Genomic DNA, 25,401 nt, shown 5'->3' on the forward strand with positions numbered 1-25,401 from the left:
TGTGTGTGTGTGTCTATCTGTGTCCACGTGTGTCTATCTGTGTGTCCACGTGTGTCAGTCCATCAGGAGCTAGATTACAGGTCTGTGTTGCCAGACAGTGTGTGGGATAGACTGTACGGAGCCCTCCTGCTCTGCTCTCCCTGTTACTGTGGTCGCACAGAGATGATGTCACAGCACGTGTTTTATAATACAGATACAGTATATTGAAACATACTGAAATGCTTTGAATACACAAACACAGTACGTAACCACACACACACGCACGCACGCACGCACGCACACACACACACACACACACGGACGGACGGACGGACGGACACACACACAGACGGACGGACGGACGGACGCACACACACACACACACACACACACACACCACACACACACACACACACACACACACAGCTACACACACACAATCTCTAGTGGACAGACTACATAATCAAATTAACAAGTGACACAAGATTTTTCAGTTCTGAGTTACCAAGATCAGTGATTTAGTGACAGTCTCTCTGTCATGTTGTCCCCAGATTGTTATGAGGTTTTGTAGCACAAAACAACTGTAGAGCCTCATCCATCTTCGTATGGCGAAATTCTATAATGTTTTTATTTTAAAAGTAACTACTTTTTGGCTTCCCGGGTGGCGCAGTGGTCTATGGCACTGCTATGCAGCGCTAGCTGTGCCACCAGAGACTCTGGGTCCGAGCCCAGGCTCTGTCGCAGCCGGCTGCGACCGGGAGGTCCGTGATGCGACGCACAATTGTGCTAGCGTCGTCCGGGTTAGGGAGGGTTTGGCCGGTAAGGATATCCTTGTCTCATCGCGCTCCAGAGACTCCCGTGGCGGTTATGGCGCAGTGCACGCTAACCAAGGTCGCCAGGTGCACGGTTGTTTCCTCCGACACATTGGTGCGGCTGGCTTCTGGGTTGGATGCGTGTTGTGTTAAGAAGTACGGCTTGGTTGGGTTGTGTTTCGGAGGACGCATGACTTTCGCATGACTTTCGACCTTCGTCTCTCCCGAGCCCGTACGGGAGTTGTAGCGATGAGACAAGATAGTAATTACTAACAATTGGATACCATGAAATTGGGGAGAAAAGAGGGTAAATAAAATAAATAATAAATGAAAAAGTAACTACTTTTTGAATGAGCTACTATTACACCAGACTATCATACCAGACTATCCTACCAGTCTATCCTACCAGACTATCCTACCAGACTATCCTACCAGTCTATCCTACCAGACTATCCTATCAGACTATCCTACCAGACTATCCTACCAGACTATCCTACCAGACTATCCTCCCAGAATATCCTACCAGTCTATCCTACCAGACTATCCTCCCAGACTATCATACCAGACCATCCTCCCAGACTATCCTACCAGACTATCCTACCAGACTATCCTCCCAGACTATCCTCCCAGACTATCCTACCAGACTATCCTACCAGACTATCCTATCAGACTATCCTACCAGACTATCCTACCAGACTATCCTACCAGACTATCCTACCAGACTATCCTACCAGTCTATCCTACCAGACTATCCTATCAGACTATCCTACCGGTCTATCCTACCAGACCATCCTACCAGACTATCATACCAGACTATCCTCCCAGACTATCCTCCCAGACTATCATACCAGACCATCCTACCAGACTATCCTACCAGACTATCCTACCAGACTATCCTACCAGTCTATCCTACCAGACTATCCTACCAGACTATCCTACCAGTCTATCCTACCAGACTATCCTACCAGTCTATCCTACCAGACTATCCTACCAGACTATCCTACCAGACTATCCTACCAGACTATCCTCCCAGAATATCCTACCAGTCTATCCTACCAGACTATCCTCCCAGACTATCATACCAGACCATCCTCCCAGACTATCCTACCAGACTATCCTACCAGACTATCCTCCCAGACTATCCTACCAGACTATCCTACCAGACTATCCTACCAGACTATCCTATCAGACTATCCTACCAGACTATCCTACCAGACTATCCTCCCAGAATATCCTACCAGACTATCCTACCAGACTATCCTACCAGACTATCCTACCAGTCTATCCTACCAGACTATCCTATCAGACTATCCTACCGGTCTATCCTACCAGACTATCCTACCAGACTATCCTACCAGACTATCATACCAGACTATCCTCCCAGACTATCCTCCCAGACTATCCTCCCAGACTATCATACCAGACCATCCTCCCAGACTATCCTACCAGACTATCCTACCAGACTATCCTCCCAGACTATCCTCCCAGACTATCCTACCAGACTATCCTACCAGACTATCCTACCAGGACTATCCTCCCAGAATATCCTACCAGTCTATCCTACCAGACTATCCTCCCAGACTATCATACCAGACTATCCTACCAGACTATCCTCCCAGACTAGCCTACCAGACTATCATACCAGACTATCCTACCAGACTATCCTCCCAGACTATCATACCAGACTATCATACCAGACTATCCTACCAGACTATCCTACCAGACTATCATACCAGACTATCCTACCAGACTATCCTCCCAGAATATCCTACCAGTCTATCCTACCAGACTATCCTCCCAGACTATCATACCAGACTATCCTACCAGACTATCCTCCCAGACTATCCTACCAGACTATCATACCAGACTATCCTACCAGACTATCCTCCCAGACTATCCTACCAGACTATCATACCAGACTATCCTACCAGACTATCCTCCCAGACTATCCTACCAGTCTATCCTACCAGACTATCCTACCAGTCTATCCTACCAGACTATCCTCCCAGACTATCATACCAGACTATCCTACCAGACTATCCTCCCAGACTATCCAACCAGACTATCATACCAGACTATCCTACCAGACTATCCTCCCAGACTATCCTACCAGACTATCATACCAGACTATCCTACCAGACTATCCTCCCAGACTATCCTACCAGTCTATCCTACCAGACTATCATACCAGACTATCCTCCCAGACTATCCTCCCAGACTATCATACCAGACCACCCTCCCAGACTATCCTACCAGACTATCCTACCAGACTATCCTCCCAGACTATCCTACCAGACTATCATACCAGACTATCCTACCAGACTATCCTCCCAGACTATCCTACCAGACTATCCTACCAGTCTATCCTACCAGACTATCCTACCAGACTATCCTACCAGACTATCCTACCAGTCTATCCTACCAGACTATCCTATCAGACTATCCTACCGGTCTATCCTACCAGACTATCCTACCAGACTATCCTACCAGTCTATCCTACCGGTCTATCATACCTATAACAGTAGAGAGGCTATATACAGTAGAGAGGCTATATACAGTAGGGAGGCTATATACAGTAGAGAGGCTGTATACAGTAGAGAGGCTATATACAGTAGAGAGGCTGTATACAGTAGAGAGGCTATATACAGTAGAGAGGCTATATATAGTAGAGAGGCTATATACAGTAGACAGGCTATAACAGTAGAGAGGCTATATACAGTAGAGAGGCTATATACAGTAGAGAGGCTATATATAGTAGAGAGGCTATATACAGTAGACAGGCTATAACAGTAGAGAGGCTATATACAGTAGAGAGGCTATATACAGTAGAGTGGCTATATACAGTAGAGAGGCTATATACAGTAGAGAGGCTATATACAGTAGACAGGCTATAACAGTAGAGAGGCTATATACAGTAGGGAGGCTATATACAGTAGAGAGGCTGTATAAAGTAGAGAGGCTATATACAGTAGAGAGGCTATATATAGTAGAGAGGCTATATACAGTAGACAGGCTATAACAGTAGAGAGGCTATATACAGTAGAGAGGCTATATACAGTAGAGAGGCTATATACAGTAGAGAGGCTATATACAGTAGAGAGGCTATATACAGTAGAGAGGCTATACACAGACACCGGTTAGTCAGGCTGATTGAGGTAGTACGTACATGAATGTATAGTTAAAGTGACTATGCATATAAGATAAACAGAGAGTAGCAGCAGAGTAAAAGAGGGGACACACACGGTGTAAATAGTCCGGTAGCCGTTGCCGTTACAGTAACAGTTTTTCTTCTTTAGTAAAATGTAATTAAAGTAAAAGTACTTTAGCTATATAGGGAATAGGGTGCCATAGGGCTCTGGTCTAAAGTAGTGCACTATATAGGGGATAGGGTGCCATAGGGCTCTGGTCTAAAGTAGTGCACTATATAGGGAATAGGGCTCTGGTCTAAAGTAGTGCACTATATAGGGAATAGGGTACCATAGGGCTCTGGTCTAAAGTAGTGCACTATATAGGGAATAGGGCTCTGGTCTAAAGTAGTGCACTATATAAGGAATAGGGTACCATAGGGCTCTGGTCTAAAGTAGAGCACTATATAGGGAATAGGGTACCATAGGGCTCTGGTCTAAAGTAGTGCACTATATAGGGACAGGGTGCCATAGGGCTCTGGTCTAAAGTAGTGCACTATATAGGGAATAGAGTACCATAGGGCTCTGGTCTAAAGTAGAGCACTATATAGGGAATAGGGTACCATAGGGCTCTGGTCTAAAGTAGTGCACTATATAGGGAATAGGGTGCCATAGGGCTCTGGTCTAAAGTAGTGCACTATATAGGGAATAGGGTGCCATAGGGCTCTGGTCTAAAGTAGTGCACTATATAGGGAATAGGGTGCCATAGGGCTCTGGTCTAAAGTAGTGCACTATATAGGGAACAGGGTGCCATAGGGCTCTGGTCTAAAGTAGTGCACTATATATAGGGACAGGGTGCCATAGGACTCTGGTCTAAAGTAGTGCACTATATAGGGAATAGGGTACCATAGGGCTCTGGTCTAAAGTAGTGCACTATATAGGGAATAGGGCTCTGGTCTAAAGTAGTGCACTATATAAGGAATAGGGTACCATAGGGCTCTGGTCTAAAGTAGAGCACTATATAGGGAATAGGGTACCATAGGGCTCTGGTCTAAAGTAATGCACTATATAGGGACAGGGTGCCATAGGACTCTGGTCTAAAGTAGTGCACTATATAGGGAATAGGGTACCATAGGGCTCTGGTCTAAAGTAGAGCACTATATAGGGAATAGGGTACCATAGGGCTCTGGTCTAAAGTAGTGCACTATATAGGGAATAGGGTGCCATAGGGCTCTGGTCTAAAGTAGTGCACTATATAGGGAATAGGGTGCCATGGGGCTCTGGTCTAAAGTAGTGCACTATATAGGGAATAGGGTGCCATAGGGCTCTGGTCTAAAGTAGTGCACTATATAGGGAATAGGGTGCCATAGAGCTCTGGTCTAAAGTAGTGCACTATATAGGGAACAGGGTGCCATAGGGCTCTGGTCTAAAGTAGTGCACTATATATAGGGACAGGGTGCCATAGGACTCTGGTCTAAAGTAGTGCACTATATATAGGGACAGGGTGCCATAGGACTCTGGTCTAAAGTAGTGCACTATATAGGGGATAGGGTGCCATAGGGCTCTGGTCTAAAGTATTGCACTATATATAGGGACAGGGTGCCATAGGACTCTGGTCTAAAGTAGTGCACTATATAGGGGATAGGGTGCCATAGGGCTCTGGTCTAAAGTAGTGCACTATAATAGGGAATAGGGTGCCATAGGGCTCTGGTCTAAAGTAGTGCACTATATATAGGGACAGGGTGCCATAGGGCTCTGGTCTAAAGTAGTGCACTATATATAGGGGATAGGGTGCCATAGGGCTCTGGTCTAAAGTAGTGCACTATATAGGGAATAGGGTGCCATAGGGCTCTGGTCTAAAGTAGTGCACTATATAGGGAATAGGGTGCTATAGGGCTCTGGTCTAAAGTAGTGCACTATATATAGGGACAGGGTGCCATAGGACTGGTCTAAAGTAGTGCACTATATAGGGGATAGGGTGCCATAGGGCTCTGGTCTAAAGTAGTGCACTATATATAGGGACAGGGTGCCATAGGACTCTGGTCTAAAGTAGTGCACTATATAGGGGATAGGGTGCCATAGGGCTCTGGTCTAAAGTAGTGCACTATAATAGGGAATAGGGTGCCATAGGGCTCTGGTCTAAAGTAGTGCACTATATATAGGGACAGGGTGCCATAGGGCTCTGGTCTAAAGTAGTGCACTATATATAGGGGATAGGGTGCCATAGGGCTCTGGTTTAAAGTAGTGCACTATATATAGGGGATAGGGTGCCATAGGGCTCTGGTTTAAAGTAGTGCACTATATAGGGAATAGGGTGCCATAGGGCTCTGGTCTAAAGTAGTGCACTATATAGGGAATAGGGTGCCATAGGGCTCTGGTCTAAAGTAGTGCACTATGTAGGGAATAGGGTGCCATAGGGCTCTGGTCTAAAGTAGTGCACTACATAGGGGATAGGGTGCCATAGGGCTCTGGTCTAAAGTAGTGCACTATATATAGGGAATAGGTTGCCATAGGGCTCTGGTCTAAAGTAGTGCACTACATAGGGGATAGGGTGCCATAGGGTTCTGGTCTAAAGTAGTGCACTATGTAGGGAATAGGGTGCCATAGGGCTCTGGTCTAAAGTAGTGCACTACATAGGGGATAGGGTGCCATAGGGCTCTGGTCTAAAGTAGTGCACTATATATAGGGAATAGGGTGCCATAGGGCTCTGGTCTAAAGTAGTGCACTACATAGGGGATAGGGTGCCATAGGGTTCTGGTCTAAAGTAGTGCACTATATATAGGGAATAGGGTGCCATAGGGTTCTGGTCTAAAGTAGTGCACTATATAGGGAATAGGGTGCCATAGGGTTCTGGTCTAAAGTAGTGCACTATATAGGGAATAGGGTACCATAGGGCTCTGGTCTAAAGTAGTGCACTATATAGGGAATAGGGTACCATAGGGCTCTGGTCTAAAGTAGTGCACTACATAGGGGATAGGGTGCCATAGGGCTCTGGTCTAAAGTAGTGCACTATATATAGGGAATAGGGTGCCATAGGGCTCTGGTCTAAAGTAGTGCACTACATAGGGGATAGGGTGCCATAGGGTTCTGGTCTAAAGTAGTGCACTATATATAGGGAATAGGGTGCCATAGGGTTCTGGTCTAAAGTAGTGCACTATATAGGGAATAGGGTGCCATAGGGTTCTGGTCTAAAGTAGTGCACTATATAGGGAATAGGGTACCATAGGGCTCTGGTCTAAAGTAGTGCACTATATAGGGAATAGGGTACCATAGGGCTCTGGTCAAAAGTAGTGCACTATATAGGGAATAGGGTACCATAGGGCTCTGGTCTAAAGTAGTGCACTACATAGGGAATAGGGTGCCATAGGGCTCTGGTCTAAAGTAGTGCACTACATAGGGAATAGGGTGCCATAGGGCTCTGGTCTAAAGTAGTGCACTATAATAGGGAATAGGGTGCCATAGGGCTCTGGTCTAAAGTAGTGCACTATATAGGGAATAGGGTGCCATAGGGCTCTGGTCTAAAGTAGTGCACTATAATAGGGAATAGGGTGCCATAGGGCTCTGGTCTAAAGTAGTGCACTATATAGGGAATAGGGTGCCATAGGGCTCTGGTCTAAAGTAGTGCACTATATAGGGAATAGGGTGCCATAGGGCTCTGGTCTAAAGTAGTGCACTATATAGGGAATAGGATGCCATAGGGCTCTGGTCTAAAGTAGTGCACTATATAGGGAATAGGATGCCATAGGGCTCTGGTCTAAAGTAGTGCACTATGTAGGGAATAGGGTGCCATAGTGCTCTGGTCTAAAGTAGTGCACTATATAGGGAATAGGGTGCCATAGGCCTCTGGTCTAAAGTAGTGCACTATATAGGGAATAGGATGCCATAGGGCTCTGGTCTAAAGTAGTGCACTATGTAGGGAATAGGGTGCCATAGGGCTCTGGTCTAAAGTAGTGCACTATATAGGGAATAGGGTGCCATAGGGCTCTGGTCTAAAGTAGTGCACTATAATAGGGAATAGGGTGGCATAGGGCTCTGGTCTAAAGTAGTGCACTATATAGGGAATAGGGTGCCATAGGGCTCTGGTCTAAAGTAGTGCACTACATAGGGAATAGGGTGCCATAGGGCTCTGGTCTAAAGTAGTGCACTACATAGGGAATAGGGTGCCATAGGGCTCTGGTCTAAAGTAGTGCACTATAATAGGGAATAGGGTGCCATAGGGCTCTGGTCTAAAGTAGTGCACTATATAGGGAATAGGGTGCCATAGGGCTCTGGTCTAAAGTAGTGCACTATATAGGGAATAGGGTGCCATAGGGCTCTGGTCTAAAGTAGTGCACTATATATAGGGGATAGGGTGCCATAGGGCTCTGGTCTAAAGTAGTGCACTATATAGGGAATAGGGTGCCATAGGGCTCTGGTCTAAAGTAGTGCACTATATATAGGGGATAGGGTGCCATAGGGCTCTGGTCTAAAGTAGTGCACTACATAGGGGACAGGGTGCCATAGGGCTCTGGTCTAAAGTAGTGCACTATTTATAGGGGACAGGGTGCCATAGGGCTCTGGTCTAAAGTAGTGCACTATATAGTGAATAGGGTGCCATAGGGCTCTGGTTTAAAGTAGTGCACTATATATAGGGGATAGGGTGCCATAGGGATCTGGTTTAAAGTAGTGCACTATATATAGGGGATAGGGTGGCACAAATCAAATCAAATTTATTTATAAAGCCCTTCGTACATCAGCTGATATCTCAAAGTGCTGTACAGAAACCCAGCCTAAAACCCCAAACAGCAAGCAATGCAGGTGTAGAAGCACGGTGGCTAGGAAAAACTCCCTAGAAAGGCCAAAACCTAGGAAGAAACCTAGAGAGGAACCAGGCTATGGGGGGTGGCCAGTCCTCTTCTGGCTGTGCCGGGTGGAGATTAAAACAGAACATGGCCAAGATGTTCAAATGTTCATAAATGACCAGCATGGTCGAATAATAATAAGGCAGAACAGTTGAAACTGGAGCAGCAGCACGGCCAGGTGGACTGGGGACAGCAAGGAGTCATCATGTCAGGTAGTCCTGAGGCATGGTCCTAGGGCTCAGGTCCTCCGAGAGAGAGAAAGAAAGAGAGAAAGAGAGAATTAGAGAGAGCACACTTAAATTCACACAGGACACCGAATAGGACAGGAGAAGTACTCCAGATATAACAAACTGACCCTAGCCCCCGACACATAAACTACTGCATCATAAATACTGGAGGCTGAGACAGGAGGGGTCAGGAGACACTGTGGCCCCATCCGAGGACACCCCCGGACAGGGCCAAACAGGACTCTGGTCTAAAGTAGTGGACTATATAGGGAATAGGGTTCCATAGGGCTCTGGTCTAAAGTAGTGCACTATATAGGGAATAGGGTTCCATAGGGCTCTAGTATAAAGTAGTCTACTATATAGGGAATAGGGTTCCATAGGGCTCTAGTATAAAGTAGTGCACTATATAGGGAATAGGGTTCCATAGGGCTGTAGTATAAAGTAGTGCACTATATAGGGGATAGGGCTCCATTTGAGATGCAGAGTGTGTTGTAGGTTTGGTCCTGGTTGACTCTGATTGGAGTTGAAAGTGTTTCTTGTACCAGATTAATTGTATTTACTCTGAACTCTATAGTGTTGTCAAGAACTATAAACTCTTTGAATCATCTTAAATAATTGTCAGCTGGTTATTTATCAACAGAATTATGACTGTTTCTAAGATCGGACAAACATTTACAGTTTGGATAAACAGGGAAAGTAGAAGGCTTTTTCGAAATGGTGCTTTCTTCTTGAGTGTGTGTGTGTGTGTGTGTGTGTGTGTGTGTGTGTGTGTGTGTGTGTGTGTGTGTGTGTGTGTGTGTGTGTGTGTGTGTGTGTGTGTGTGTGTGTGTGTGTGTGTGTGTGTGTGTGTGTGTGTGTGAGTGTGAAAGAGAAGAGTGAGGAAGGATATATTTATATATATTGTTTTTACTATCATTTTATTTTCAAAATAGTTACGGCTGCTAGTGAATATCTACACGCCCCTTGCAGAATCTTCGCATATCGCTGCCTTAACATTATACTGTATTGTTAGGAGCTCGTAACGTACCATGTCCTTGCCTTAACATTATACTGTATTAGGAGCTCGTAACGTACCATGTCCTTGCCTTAACATTATACTGTATTGTTGGGAGGTCGTAACGTACCATGTCCCTGCCTTAACATTATACTGTATTGTTGGGAGGTCGTAACGTACCATGTCCCTGCCTTAACATTATACTGTATTAGGAGCTCGTAACGTACCATGTCCCTGCCTTAACATTATACTGTATTGTTGGGATCTCGTAACGTACCATGTCCTTGCCTTAACATTATACTGTATTGTTGGGATCTCGTAACGTAAGCATGTTGCTGCACACCCGTTACACCGTGTACACGACCAACATCTGTGTACACGACCAATAAAATCCCCCCCCCAAAAAAGTGATTGTGATTTTTTCCTTCTTATCTACACAACCTACTCCACCTTTTCAAAGTGAGAGAAAAAATTATAGATTTTTCTATAAAATTACTAAGAAATACAAAAATGAGAATGTATGTCTTCGTACTTGGTAGAAGCACTTTTGGCAGCCGTTACAGCTGTGAATCATTTTGAATTATTGTTACTCAAACTACGGTACTTCCTGTTGATGGCCTTGCTACTTAAATTATGGTACTTCCTGTTGATGGCCTTGCTACTTAAATTATGGTACTTCCTGTTGATGGCTTTGCTACTTAAACTATGGTACTTCCTGTTGATGGCCTTGCTACTAAAACTACGACACTTCCTGTTGATGGCCTTTCTACTTAAACTACGGTACTTCCTGTTGATGGCTTTGCTACTTAAACTATGGTACTTCCTGTTGATGGCCTTGCTACTAAAACTACGACACTTCCTGTTGATGGCCTTGCTACTAAAACTACGACACTTCCTGTTGATGGCCTTGCTACTAAAACTACGACACTTCCTGTTGATGACCTTGTTACTTAAACTATGGTACTTCCTGTTGATGGCCTTGCTACTAAAACTACGACACTTCCTGTTGATGGCCTTGCTTGTTTTTTGTGTCAGAATTGCTCAAGCTCAGTACATTTAGTTGGGAATCATTGATGGACAGTAATATTCAAATCTTCTCTGAATTAAAAACAAAAAACAAAAACAGATTTAAGTCAGGACTGAGACTGGACCATTCAGGAACAGTCAATACCTCTTGGAAAGTCATTGTGGTGTGTCTTTAGGCATGGAAATGTGTGTATTGTCATTCTGACTCAATAAAACTCTATCTCGGAGTTTAGAAGACTGAGGCAGATTTTCCGCTTACTTTTTCTCTGGGCTTTGATCGTATTTCATAGTTCTGTTGATCCTGACAAATTCCCCCAGTCACTGCCGGTAACAAGCATACCCATGACATGATGCTGCCACCACAGTACTCGAATACACAAAGGGATCAACAACATTGCATTCACTCCACATTACTGGCCTTTATGACAAAGAGAAAAGATGGAAACTTGTGTTAAATAATCCACTCCAAATCATTAATTCTGTTTGTAACAAGGCTGTTATGTGGTACTGTATGTCACGCCCTGGCCATAGAGAGGCTTTTTATTCTCTATTTTGGTTAGGCCAGGGTGTGACTAGGGTGGGCATTCTATGTTCTTTTTTCTATGTTTTGTATTTCTATGTCTTGGCTTTGGTATGGTTCTTAATCAGGGACAGCTGTCTATCATTGTCTTAGGTACCCTTACCATGCTGCACCTCAGTCCAGTCCTTCAGCCAGCCGTGATACTGTAAGACAACACGACAAATACATTAACATTGTGAGATAAATTAAAAACTACAGTTTTGGGTCTAATCCAATATGAAACAACACGGATGTATTGCATTTCATGTTTTTGTGGTGGCAACATCAGGTTATGGGTATGCTTGTCATTAGCTGGGACTGGGGAATTTGTCAGGATCAAAATAAATATGAAAGGAGCAAAGCCCCAGGGTAAAACATTAAAGGAAAAGCCGGCCTCAGTCTTCTGAAAACCTAACGCTGGGATAGAGTAAGACAATTACAAAAACATTATGCCAGAGGCACACCAGGGTTCAGTTTCATTAGTCTCAGTGTGTAGTCTCAGTGTGTAGTCTCAGTGTGTGGTCTCAGTGTGTCGTCTCAGTGTGTCGTCTCAGTGTGTCGTCTCAGTGTGTCGTCTCAGTGTGTCGTCTCAGTGTGTCGTCTCAGTGTGGTCTCAGTGTGTCGTCTCAGTGTGTGGTCTCAGTGTGTCGTCTCAGTGTGTCGTCTCAGTGTGTGGTCTCAGTGTGTGGTCTCAGTGTGTCGTCTCAGTGTGTCGTCTCAGTGTGTGGTCTCAGTGTGTGGTCTCAGTGTGTGGTCTCAGTGTGTAGTCTCAGTGTGTAGTCTCAGTGTGTAGTCTCAGTGTGTCGTCTCAGTGTGTCGTCTCAGTGTGTCGTCTCAGTGTGTGGTCTCAGTGTGTGGTCTCAGTGTGTGGTCTCAGTGTGTCGTCTCAGTGTGTCGTCTCAGTGTGTCGTCTCAGTGTGTAGTCTCAGTTTGTCGTCTCAGTGTGTGGTCTCAGTGTGTAGTCTCAGGTGTCGTCTCAGTGTGTCGTCTCAGTGTGTCGTCTCAGTGTGTCGTCTCAGTGTGTCGTCTCAGTGTGTCGTCTCAGTGTGTCGTCTCAGTGTGTAGTCTCAGTGTGTGGTCTCAGTGTGTGGTCTCAGTGTGTGGTCTCAGTGTGTCGTCTCAGTGTGTGGTCTCAGTGTGTCGTCTCAGTGTGTCGTCTCAGTGTGTCGTCTCAGTGTGTAGTCTCAGTGTGTGGTCTCAGTGTGTAGTCTCATTGTGTGGTCTCAGTGTGTAGTCTCAGTGTGTGGTCTCAGTGTGTCGTCTCAGTGTGTGGTCTCAGTGTGTGGTCTCAGTGTGTCGTCTCAGTGTGTGGTCTCAGTGTGTGGTCTCAGTGTGTAGTCTCAGTGTGTGGTCTCAGTGTGTCGTCTCAGTGTGTGGTCTCAGTGTGTAGTCTCAGTGTGTGGTCTCAGTGTGTCGTCTCAGTGTGTGGTCTCAGTGTGTAGTCTCAGTGTGTAGTCTCAGTGTGTGGTCTCAGTGTGTGGTCTCAGTGTGTAGTCTCAGTGTGTAGTCTCAGTGTGGGGTCTCAGTGTGTCGTCTCAGTGTGTCGTCTCAGTGTGTCGTCTCAGTGTATGGTAACAGGTTTTCATTAGTCTCAGTGTGTAGTCTCAGTGTGTAGTCTCAGTGTGTAGTCTCAGTGTGTGGTCTCAGTGTGTCGTCTCAGTGTGTGCTCTCAGTGTGTAGTCTCAGTGTATGGTAACAGGTTACATTAGGCTCAGTGTGTCGTCTCAGTGTGTAGTCTCAGTGTATAGTCTCAGTGTATGGTAACAGGTTACATTAGGCTCAGTGTGTAGTCTCAGTGTATAGTAACAGGTTACATTAGTCTCAGTGTGTTGTGTTTTAGAGGGTTAGGGTTAGGGTATGTTGTGTTTTAGAGGGTTAGGGTTAGGGTATGTTGTGTTTTAGAGGGTTAGGGTTAGGGTATGTTGTGTTTTAGAGGGTTAGGGTTAGGGTATGCTCGCTCTCTCTCTCTCTCTCTCTCTCGCTCTCTCTCTCTCTCTCTCTCTCCCTCTCTCTCTCTGTGTCTTTTAGCGTGACCTGGCATGAGAGGTGTTAAGAGTAAGCCCATTACAGCACTGTAGAAGAATTTTGATGGCCTCTTCAATCCACATATCAGCACTAGTGTCCCATTCTATAGCCAATGGTTCCACCCAATAAACAATGTTTGTGATAAACAAGACCAGTGTTTCTGGCCAAAGTTTAGTCTTCAGTGACAATCCAACAGGATTCAGCTGCTGTTGGGAATAACGGCTTTCAAACATGGAAAATTTGTAGCAAAGAAACACATTTGTCTTCCAAGAATAGATAAAAGTTCTATTCTAAGGTTCTATTCTGAAGTTCTATTCTAAGGTTCTATTATGAAGTTCTATTCTAAGGTTCTTTTATGAAGTTCTATTCTAAAGTTCTATTCTAAGGTTCTATTCTAAGGTTCTATTCTAAAGTTCTATTATAAGGTTATATTCTAAAGTTATATTCTAAGGTTCCATTCCAAGTTTCCATTCTAAGGTTCCATTCTAAAGTTATATTCTAAGGTTCTATTTTAAAGTTCTATTCTGAAGTTCTATTCTAAAGTTCTATTAGTCTATTCTAAGGTTCTATTCTAAGGTTCTATTTTAAAGTTATATTCTAAGGTTCTATTCTAAGGTTCTATTCTAAAGTTATATTAGAAAGTTATATTATAAGGTTCTATTATAAGGTTCTATTCTAAAGTTCTATTCTAAGGTTCTATTCTAAAGGTCTATTCTAAAGTTCTATTCTAAGGTTCTATTCTAAAGTTCTATTCTAAGGTTCTATTCTAAGGTTCTATTCTAAAGTTCTATTCTAAGGTTCTATTCTGATGTTCTATTCTAAGGTTCTATTGTAAAGTTATATTATAAGGTTCTATTCTAAGGTTCTATTATGAAGTTCTATTCTAAAGTTCATCTTCCAAGAATAGATAAAAGTTATATTCTAAGGTTCTATTATGAAGTTATATTCTAAAGTTCTATTCTGAAGTTCTATTCTAAAGTTCTATTCTGAAGTTCTATTCTGAAGTTATTTTCTAACATTCCATTTTAAGGTTCTATTCTAAAGTTCTGTTATACAGTTCTATTCTAAGGTTCTATTCTAGGATTATATTCTAAAGTTCTATTCTAAGGTCCTATTCTAAAGTTATATTCTAAAGTTATATTCCAACGTTCTATTCTAAAGTTCTATTCTAAGGTTCTATTCTAAAGTTCTATTCTAAGGTTATATTCTAAAGTTCTATTCTAAAGTTCTATTGTAGGGTTCTATTCTAAAGTTCTATTCTAAGGTTATATTCTAAAGTTATATTCTGAGGTTCTATTCTAAAGTTCTATTCTAAGGTTCTATTCTAAGGTTCTATTCTAAGGTTCTATTCTAAAGTTTTATTCTAAAGTTCTATTTTTAAGGTTCTATTCTAAGGTTCTATTCTAAGGTTCTATTCTAAGGTTCTATTCTGAGGTTCTATTCTAAGGTTCTATTCTAAAGTTCTATTCTAAGGTTCTATTCTGATGTTCTATTCTAAGGTTCTATTGTAAAGTTATATTGTAAGGTTCTATTCTAAGGTTCTATTATAAAGTTATATTCTAAGGTTCTATTATGAAGTTCTATTCTAAAGTTCATCTTCCAAGAATAGATAAAAGTTATATTCTAAGGTTCTATTATGAAGTTCTATTCTAAAGTTCTATTCTGAAGTTCTATTCTAAAGTTCTATTCTGAAGTTCTATTCTGAAGTTATTTTCTAACATTCCATTTTAAGGTTCTATTCTAAGGTTCTATTCTAAGGTTCTATTCTGAGGTTCTATTCTGAGGTTCTTTTCTAAAGTTCTATTCTAAGGTTCTATTCTAAAGTTCTATTCTGAAGTTTTATTAGAGTAGCATAGCATAGCGTAGAGTAGCTTAGCGTAGAGTGGCATAGCATAGCATAGAGTAGTTTAGAGTAGAGTAGCATAGCATAGCGTAGAGTAGCTTAGCGTAGATTAGCATAGCATAACGTAGAGTATCTTAGCGTAGAGTGGCATAGCATAGCGTAGAGTAGCATATTCTAAAGCTATATTCTAAGGTTCTATTCTAAAGTTCTATTCTGAGTTTTATTCTAAAGTTCTATTCTAAGTTTCTATTCTAAAGTTTTATTCTAAAGTTCTATTCTAAAGTTCTATTCTAAGGTTCTATTCTAAGGTTCTATTCTAAAGTTTTATTCTAAATTTCTATTCTAAGGCTCTATTCTAAGGTTCTATTCTGAAGTTTTATTAGAGTAGCATAGCGTAGAGTAGCTTAGCATAGAGTGGCATAGCATAGCGTAGAGTAGCTTAGAGCAGAGTAGCATAGCATAGCGTAGAGTAGCTTAGCGTAGATTAGCATAATGTAGAGTAGCTTAGCGTAGAGTGGCATAGCGTAGAGTAGCTTAGCGTAGAGTAGCATATTCTAAAGTTATATTCTAAGGTTCTATTCTAAAGTTCTATTCTGAAGTTCTATTCTAAAGTTCTATTCTAAAGTTCTATTCTAAGGTTCTATTCTAAAGTTCTATTCTAAAGTTCTCTTCTGAAATTCTATTCTCTGTATTCTCTGCCTTTCAGGTGTAGGAGTCCCCAGCCATGACAATAACGTGTGAAGGTGGGCCCAGGGCCAGCAGTCTGTGTGTGTGTTCAGGCCTATGGAGGCCACGGTCTCTCCTCCTGCTCTACACGGTCCTGGAGCTGGTTATGGTCCACTCCACCCCGGTCCTAGGAGCTCTGGAGCTCCAGCTGGATGAGGAGCAGCCGGCAGGGACCATCGTAGGGGACATCAGTGCTGGGCTACCCCCCGGCATCACCGCCTCGCTGTACTTCATCTCCGACCACGAAGGGACAGGTGTGGGCAGCGACCTCAACATCGACGAGACCTCCGGGATCATCACCACGGCACGTCGCCTCGACCGCGAGCAGAGGGACCACTACAGCTTCATCGCCGTCACCATGACCGGGGTCACAGTCGAGGTGTCCGTCACGGTCAACGACATCAACGACCACGCGCCCGCGTTCCTCAAGCCAAAGGCATTGCTGAAGATCCCGGAGCAAACGGCGGTGGGAACACGGGTTTCCCTGGAGCCGGCGTCAGACGCGGACCGCGATCAGCTGACCACCCAAGGATATGTGATTAAGGAAGGCAATGTGGGGCAAGCCTTCAGGCTGGAGACCAAAAGAGCTGCTAGCAAGGTATGGTACAATATAGCATAGCGTAGAGTAGCTTAGCGTAGAGTAGCATAGCATAGCGTAGAGTAGCTTAGCGTAGAGTGGCATAGCATAGCGTAGAGTAGCTTAGCGTAGAGTGGCATAGCATAGCGTAGAGTAGCTTAGCGTAGAGTAGCATAACTCCCGAGTGGCGCAGCGGTCTAAGGCAGGGTAGCCTAGTGGTTAGAGCGTTGGACTAGTAACCGGAAGGTTGCAAGTTCAAATCCCCGAGCTGACAAGGTACAAATCTGTCGTTCTGCCCCTGAACAGGCAGTTAACCCACTGTTTCTAGGCCGTCATTGAAAATAAGAATTTGTTCTTAACTGACTTGCCTGGTAAAATAAAGGTAAAATAAAAAAATAAAATAAACTGCATCTCAGTACTAGAGGCGTATAACTACATACCCTGGTTTGATTCCAGGTTGTATCACAACCGGACGTGATTGGGAGTCCCATAGGGCGGCGCACAATTGGACCAGCGTCGTCCATATTTTGCCGGGGTAGGCCGTCAAAGAATTCGTCAAAGAATTGGAAGAATTTAACTGACTTGCCTAGTTAAATAAATGTTAAATAAATGTATTACATATAGTAGCATAGCATATCATAGCATAGCATAGCATAGCATATTATAGCATAGCATAGCATAGCATAGCATATCATAGCATAGCATAGAGTAACATAGCATATCATAGCATAGCATAGAGTAACATAGCAAAGCACCCAGGGACACGTGATCAAGACCAAAAGAGTTAACACGGTTTATCAAACTGGTGTTCTACAATAGGATACTCGATTGTCCACTTAAATGGAAATCTATTTTGTGAGGCCAGTGGTACAATATACACGAAAAACAATACAGTACCATTTGTCTCTAAGCAGTTTTCAACATAGAAATAGAATGACATGATTCCCCCATTCAAGTCAGTGATGGACTAAAAGCAGGAAGTGTACCCATCAATCTGTGCTGTGATTTGTTGAATCAACTCAACTGACATTACAACCAAATACATTCCATTGCATGAGCCACATCAGTTAAACATCATTTTGAATGAACATTCTACATTACCATGGAAATGATTGCATTACTAAACAATGCAGCCATTGTGAGTGTACCCAGGAGTTTTACCAGTCAAGTTGCCAGGGTTAGTTTCCAAGCCTGTTCTATTCATTGTGAGTGTACCCAGGAGTTTTACCAGTCAAGTTGCCAGGGTTAGTTTCCAAGCCTGTTCTATTCATTGTGAGTGTACCCAGGAGTTTTACCAGTCAAGTTGCCAGGGTTAGAGTTTCCAAGCCTGTTCTATTTCATTCTATGGTTTTCTCTCCTGTTGTTCTTGTGTCCATCCCATGTCTTCTCACTCTTTAGGTGTTGTACCTGGACCTGGTGGTGAACGGTGTTCTGGACAGGGAGAAGAGGTCCTCGTACAGCCTGGTTCTGGAGGCCTTCGACGGGGGGAGTCCCAGACGCACCGGCCTGATGACCCTGGAGGTGTTTGTCACCGACATCAATGACCACGCCCCCGTCTTCAACCAGAGCAGATACCACGCTATCATCTCAGAGAGTTTACCACAGGGAAGCAACATACTGCAGGTATTAATGGTGGCTCAGAGAGTAAAGCTAAACGTTTTGTAGACAACAACAAACACACTCTAGCAGAAGGTGTATGTTAAAAACCTTTACTGACCTGCTGTTTCTCTGCACATCCTAGTTCCACAAATTCACACTGATAGATGTGTAGAGCATCTCTGACATGTGAATATATTTAGTACAGTTTTATCTGAACAGGATAACGTTTTTTTAAATGTTTCACCATTTGAATTTGTATGGAATTCACTGAGGAGGAGGATCCTCCCCTTCCTCCTCTGAGGAGCCGCCACTGGTATAGAGTTCGATGGTCTATTAGTTAATCTATACTGATAGTCAGTCAATCAATAATCAATCTCTCCCCTCCTGCAGGTGTTTGCGTCCGACGCTGACGAGGGAGACAACGGTCTGGTCCTGTACGAGATCAACCGTCGCCAGAGCGACCCTGACCGCTACTTCGTCATGGATACGAGGTCGGGGGTCATCACTCTGAACCGACCGCTGGACTACGAGCTGAAGAGAGTCCACGAGCTGGTGGTACAGGCCAGAGACAACGCCAGCCACCCTGAGGTGTGTGTGGGTGGGGGTGGGGGTGTGCATGTGTAGGGAGGGCACAATTACCATATAACCAATGGGATGAAGACCTCTAATGAAAATAAAATAATATATGTATTTTATTATGGTTATTTTATTTTCATTAAAAGTCTTCATCCACAATATACAATATACAGCAACATTATGTACAAAATGGGTTTCAAAGAAAAGTTACAAACAACGTCAAAAAACAAACAAAATAACAGAGTTGGTTAGTAGCAGGTAAAATGTAGCAGGTAAAATGTAGCAGGTAAAATGTAGCAGGTAAAATGTAGCAGGTAAAATGTAGCAGGTAAAATGTAGCAGGAAATTGTAGCTGGTAAAATGTAGCAGGTAAAATGTAGCAGGAAATTGTAGCTGGTAAAATGTAGCAGGTAAAATGTAGCAGGAAATTGTAGCTGGTAAAATGTAGCAGGTAAAATGTAGCAGGTCAAATGTAGCAGGTCAAATGTAGCAGGTAAAATGTAGCAGGAAATTGTAGCTGGTAAAATGTAGCAGGTAAAATGTAGCAGGTAAAATGTAGCAGGTAAAATGTAGCAGGAAATTGTAGCTGGTAAAATGTAGCAGGTAAAATGTAGCAGGAAATTGTAGCTGGTAAAATGTAGCAGGTAAAATGTAGCAGGTAAAATGTAGCAGGTCAAATGTAGCAGGTCAAATGTAGCAGGAAATTGTAGCTGGTAAAATGTAGCAGGTAAAATGTAGCAGGTAAAATGTAGCAGGTAAAATGTAGCAGGAAATTGTAGCTGGTAAAATGTAGCAGGTAAAATGTAGCAGGAAATTGTAGCTGGTAAAATGTAGCAGGTAAAATGTAGCAGGTCAAATGTAGCAGGTCAAATGTAGCAGGTTAAATGTAGCAGGAAATTGTAGCTGGTAAAATGTAGCAGGTAAAATGTAGCTGGTAAAATGTAGCTGGTAAAATGTAGCAGTTAAATGTAGCTGGTATAATATAGCAGGTCAAATGTAGCAGGTCAAATGTAGCAGGTAAAATGTAGCAGGTAAAATGTAGCTGGTCAAATGTAGCTGGTAAAATGTAGCAGGTATAATATAGCAGGTCAAATTTAGCATGTCAAATGTAGCAGGTAAAATGTGGCAGGTAAAATGTAGCTGGTAAAAAAGTAGCAGGTAAAATGTAGCTGGTAAAAAAGTAGCAGGTAAAATGTAGCAGGTAAAATGTAGCAGGTATAATGTAGCAGGTCAAATGTAGCAGGTAAAATGTAGCAGGTCAAATGTAGCTGGTAAAATGTAGCAGGTAAAATGTAGCTGGTAAAATGTAGCAGGTAAAATGTAGCTGGTAAAATGTAGCTGGTAAAATGCCATCCTTTCCGGCACCATTCTACTAATATTTTCTGACTGCACTATGTGTGTATATATACATATATACAGTACATTTGGAAAGTATTAGTAGAATGACCTACAAGCAAGATTATATATATATATATATAATATATGTATATGTGTATATGTATATGTGTATATATATACAGTGGTGCAAAAAAGTATTTAGTCAGCCACCAATTGTGCAAGTTCTCCCACTTAAAAAGATGAGAGAGGCCTGTAATTTTCATCGTACACTTCAACTAATGACAGACAAACGAGAAAAAAAATCCAGAAAATCACTTTGTAGGATTTTTAATGAATTTATTTGCAAATTATGGTGGAAAATAAAGTATTTGGTCAATAACAAAAGTTTATCTCAATACTTTGTTATGTACCCTTTGTTGGCAATGGCAGAGGTCAAACGTTTTCCGTAAGTCTTCACAAGGTTTTCACACACTGTTGCTGGTATTTTGGCCCATTCCTCCATGCAGATCTCCTCTAGAGCAGTGATGTTTTGGGGCTGTTGCTGGGCAACCCGGACTTTCAACTCCCTCCAAAGATTTTCTATGGGGTTACTTATTATACTTATTTTCCACCATAATTTGCAAATAAATGTTGACCTACAAGCAAGATTATATATATATGTGTATATGTATATGTGTATGTGTATATATATATGTATATGTGTGTATATGTGTATGTATGTATATGTGTATATATATGTATATATATGTGTGTATATATATATATATATATACATATATGTATATATATATGTACACACATAGATATATATATATATACACATGTATATACACATATATATATATATACCTACACATATATATGTATGTATGTATGTATGTGTGTCTGTAAAGGTTTATTCTGTAATGGTACAATGACATCAAATAAAGGTTTCATCAAATGACACTTTAATACCAGTTATTGTTTTGCTAATTGTGAACCCTTCCTGTGGACAGTTGTGTTCTTTTTACAGGAAGGAGGTTAATTGACCTTCTCTCCACTTCCTCTCCATTTGAATGACTAGCTACTGTTGTTTTGCCATCCAGGTGACCAATGCCTTCGTCACCATCCACGTCCGAGACTACAACGACAACCAACCCACCATGACCATTATCTTCCTCAGCGAAGACGGCTCGCCGCGCATCTCAGAGGGCGCCCAGCCCGGCCAGTACGTCGCACGCATCTCGGTCACCGACCCAGACTATGGAGAATACGCCAATGTTAACGTTTCGCTAGAGGGAGGGGACGGGAAGTTCGCCCTGACCACCAAGGACAGTATTATCTATCTGATCTGTGTGGACCAGGTGTTGGACCGCGAGGAGAGGGACACGTACGAGCTGAGAGTCATGGCAACAGACGCAGGCACGCCTCCTCTCAGGGCTGAGTCGTCCTTTACTATCCAGGTCACTGACGTGAATGATAATCCGCCACTCTTCGACCAGCAGGCTTACAAACAGACCATCCCAGAGGTCGTCTACCCAGGATCCTTTGTGCTCCAGGTGACGGCCCGGGACAAGGACCAGGGGCCCAATGGGGACATCCGATACAGCCTCCTCAAAGACAAAAAGAGCCACTCCGATTGGTTCTCCATCGACCCAGTGACGGGGATCATCACCACGGCGATGGCACTGGATTATGAGTCGGAGCCAGCGCCCAGCGTGACGGTGGTTGCCACGGACAACGGGCGGCCTCCAATGTCGTCGACGGCGAGGGTTGCCGTGGTGCTGCAGGATGTAAACGATAACGAGCCGGTGTTCTCTAGTAACTTCTACAACGTCACCATCAAGGAGAATACGGCAGTCGGGACCTGCTTCTTAGAGGTAGGAACCTGTCTGTCTGTCTGTCTATCTCTCACACTGTGTGTGTGTGTGTGTGTGTGTGTGTGTGTGTGTGTGTGTGTGTGCGTGCGTGCTAAGGTGTGGAGAATCAGAGCAGGTGGTCAGTCCAGTTCAGGTGTTCAGCAGTCTGATGGGTTGTAGTTATATCAACAGGCTCGGAGACAGTTTCTATCATACCTCAAGTGTTCAGCAGTCTGAGTCTGATGGGTTGTAGATAGAAACTGTCTCTGAACCTGTTGGTATCAGACCTCATGCTCTGATACAGTCTGTCCGACAGTAAGGGAGAGAACAGCTTGTAACGTTCCCGGTGATTTACTAGGCCGTCTTCAACACCCGCTGCAGGGCCTTGTGATCGTTGACGGAGCAATTCCTGTACCAGGCCTTGATGCAACAGGTCAGGACGCTCTCGACGGTGCATCGGTAGTATTTGGAAAGGACTCGGGGCTTCATGCCGAAATTCTTCAGATGCCTTAGGAAGTAGAGACGCTGTTACGCCCTCTTGACAAGAGTGGGTGGGGGTGTTGGTCGATGACAAGTCCTCTGTGATGTGGACGCCAAGAAATGTAAAAGTTGTGACTTCCTCTACTGCAGTCTCGTTAATGTAGAACGAGGCATGTTCCTGTCTCTGCTTCCTGGAAGTCAACAATCATCGTCTTTATTAACATTGAGGGAGAGGTCGTTGTCCAGGCACCACAATGCCAGTTCACTTACCTCCTCCCTACAGGCTGACTCGTCGTTGTCGGTTATCCGGCCTACAACTGTGGTGTCGTCATGGAGACTAGACGATGGAGTTGGTGTGGTGCTAAGCAACACAGTTGTGGGTGAACAGGGAGTACAGCAGAGGGCTGAGGACACACCCTTGAGGCACCCCTGTTTTAAGAGTCAGGCACTAAGGTGCCATTTGAGAAGCAGCCAACAAGATCTCACAGTGTCCCTTCGTAATTCGACGTGTTGTGGATGAACGTCTATTTGTGACGCATTAATTCCATGTAGTTACCGGGTTTATTCTGAGTGGTTACCGGGTTTATTCTGAGTGGTTACCGGGTTTATTCTGAGTGGTTACCGGGTTTATTCTGAGTGGTTACCGGGTTTATTCTGAGTGGTTACTGGGTTTATTCTGAGTGGTTACTGGGTTTATTCTGAGTGGTTACAGGGTTTATTCTGAGTGGTTACAGGGTTTATTCTGAGTGGTTACAGGGTTTATTCTGAGTGGTTACCGGGTTTATTCTGAGTAGTTACAGGGTTTATTCTGAGTGGTTACCGGGTTTATTCTGAGTGGTTACAGGGTTTATTCTGAGTAGTTACAGGGTTAATTCTGAGTGGTTACCGGGTTTATTCTGAGTAGTTACAGGGTTTATTCCACATGGTTACAGGGTTAATTCCACATGGTTACAGGGTTAATTCCACGTGGTTACAGAGTTAATTCTGCATGGTTACAAGGTTAATTCCACGTGGTTACAAAGTTAATTCTGCATGGTTACAGGGTTAATTCCACATGGTTATAGGGTTAATTCTGAGTAGCGCCACGTTACATTGCCACGTTACAGGGACATGAGTGCAGAGGAAGGCATATATATCCATATATATCTATATATCGACGTTCTCAGAACCTTTTCAAACATCCAAAATCAAAAGCCAGTTTCTAGTGATCAGGCTGATTTTATCACGCTAGCTAGCAAGCACTCTGAATTGATGACATATCTTCACGTGATTCATAAAGAGAAGTGGACTAGGCGAAACACGGGACAGACCTGGAATGTGTTCTTATTGGGAAGAAATAGGGATTTATAAGGGTTTATAAAAGAGAGGGACGGGGGGAGGGAGCCAGACAGAGACAGAAAGAGAGATGGAAAGAGAGTGGGAGACAGAGTGAGAGAAAGAGGGAAAGAGAGAGTTCACCTGCATTCCTTAAGCTGTAGTCAGCCAGTCAGTGAAGAGATATACTCTGTGCTACTGTAACCATGCCCTTTCCTTCACCTCCCCTCAGAGGGTTGCTATGACAACGGAGACAGCAGCGCTGCTATCTCACAGTAGCTTGACTGTGTTGCTTTCACCCCCCTTATAATTGTAGTGCGCTCTGTAGGGAATAGGGTGCCCTTTGGGACACAGACCAAACATCGGTTACTCCAACTATTTTCACAGGTTGTTTTTGCCTTTCTGCTGAAGGAGGGAGAAGAGAGGAGAAAGAGAGGAGAGGAGAAGAGAGGAGAAAGAGAGGAGAGGAGAAGAGAGGAGAAAGAGAGGAGAGGAGAAAGAGAGGAGAGGAGAGGAGAAAGAGAGGAGAGGAGAAAGAGAGGAGAGGAGAAAGAGAGGAGAGGAGAAAGAGAGGAGAGGAGAAAGATAGGAGAGTAGAGGAAAGAGAGGAGAGTAGAGGAGAGTAGAGGAGAGGATAGGAGAAAGGGAGGAAAGGAGAAAAGGAGAAAAGGAGGAAAGGAGAAAAGGAGAAAAGGAGGAGAGGAGGAGAGGAGAGGCAAAGCTGTGAAGTTACCGCCCGGCCGCTCCAGCCCAAAGCTGTGAAGTTACCGCCCGGCCGCTCCAGCCCAAAGCTGTGAAGTTACCGCCCGGCCGCTCCAGCCCAAAGCTGTGAAGTTACCGCCTGGCCGCTCCAGCCCAAGACACTCTGAATAGCTTCCAGCACAACTGGGTTTAGATAAATAGTGGAATTCCACATTGTTGTTGCAGGTTCATTTACCTGTTATTTGGACAGGAGAGGAGAGAGGAGAGAGGAGAAGAGAGGAGGAGAGGGAGGGAGGAGAGAAGAGAGGAGAGGAGAGACGGAGGCAAGAAGAGAGGAGAGGAGAGAGGAGAGGAGAGGAGAGAGGAGGAGAGGGAGGGAAGAAGAGGGAAGAAGAGAGGAGAGAGGAGAGAAGAAAAGGAAGGAAGGGAGGAGAGGAGAGGAGAGAGGAGAGGAGAGAGGAGGAGAGGGAGGAGAGGAGAGAGGGAGGAGAGGAGAGAGGAGAGGGAGGGAGGGAAAAGAGAGGAGAGAGGAGAGGAGAGAGGAGGAGAGGGAGAGAGGAGAGGTCAGGAGAGAGGAGGAGAGGGAGGGAAGAAGAGAGGAGAGAGGAGAGGAGAGAGGAGGAGAGGGAGGAGAGGAGAGAGGAGAGGTGAGAAGAGAGGGAGGAGAGGGAGGGAAGAAGAGAGGAGAGGAGAGAGGAGAGGTGAGGAGAGAGGGAGGAGAGGGAGGGAAGAAGAAAGGAGAGGAGAGAGGAGGAGAGGGAGGAGAGGAGAGAGGGAGGAGAGGAGAGAGGAGAGGGAGGGAAAAGAGAGGAGAGAGGAG

General features: G+C 44.0%; 1 protein-coding gene across 1 annotated transcript in view; it reads left to right on the forward strand.

Annotated features, from left to right (window-relative positions):
- Nucleotides 1–24,916, forward strand: part of LOC109884320 (protocadherin-16) — a 53,748-nt gene extending 28,832 nt beyond the window's left edge. Inside the window, exons 2-5 of the mRNA XM_031809629.1 lie at nucleotides 16,138–16,755; nucleotides 18,133–18,357; nucleotides 18,724–18,921; nucleotides 21,333–24,916. Coding sequence (XP_031665489.1) covers nucleotides 16,156–16,755; nucleotides 18,133–18,357; nucleotides 18,724–18,921; nucleotides 21,333–22,265 — 1,956 coding nt within the window. The 5' untranslated portion in view covers nucleotides 16,138–16,155 and the 3' untranslated portion in view covers nucleotides 22,266–24,916. The remainder of the gene's footprint in view (nucleotides 1–16,137; nucleotides 16,756–18,132; nucleotides 18,358–18,723; nucleotides 18,922–21,332) is intronic.
- The last annotated feature ends 485 nt before the right edge of the window (nucleotides 24,917–25,401 follow it).

Source organism: Oncorhynchus kisutch, linkage group LG29 (assembly GCF_002021735.2).
Source record: "Oncorhynchus kisutch isolate 150728-3 linkage group LG29, Okis_V2, whole genome shotgun sequence".
NCBI classification, from domain to species: Eukaryota; Metazoa; Chordata; class Actinopteri; order Salmoniformes; family Salmonidae; genus Oncorhynchus; species Oncorhynchus kisutch.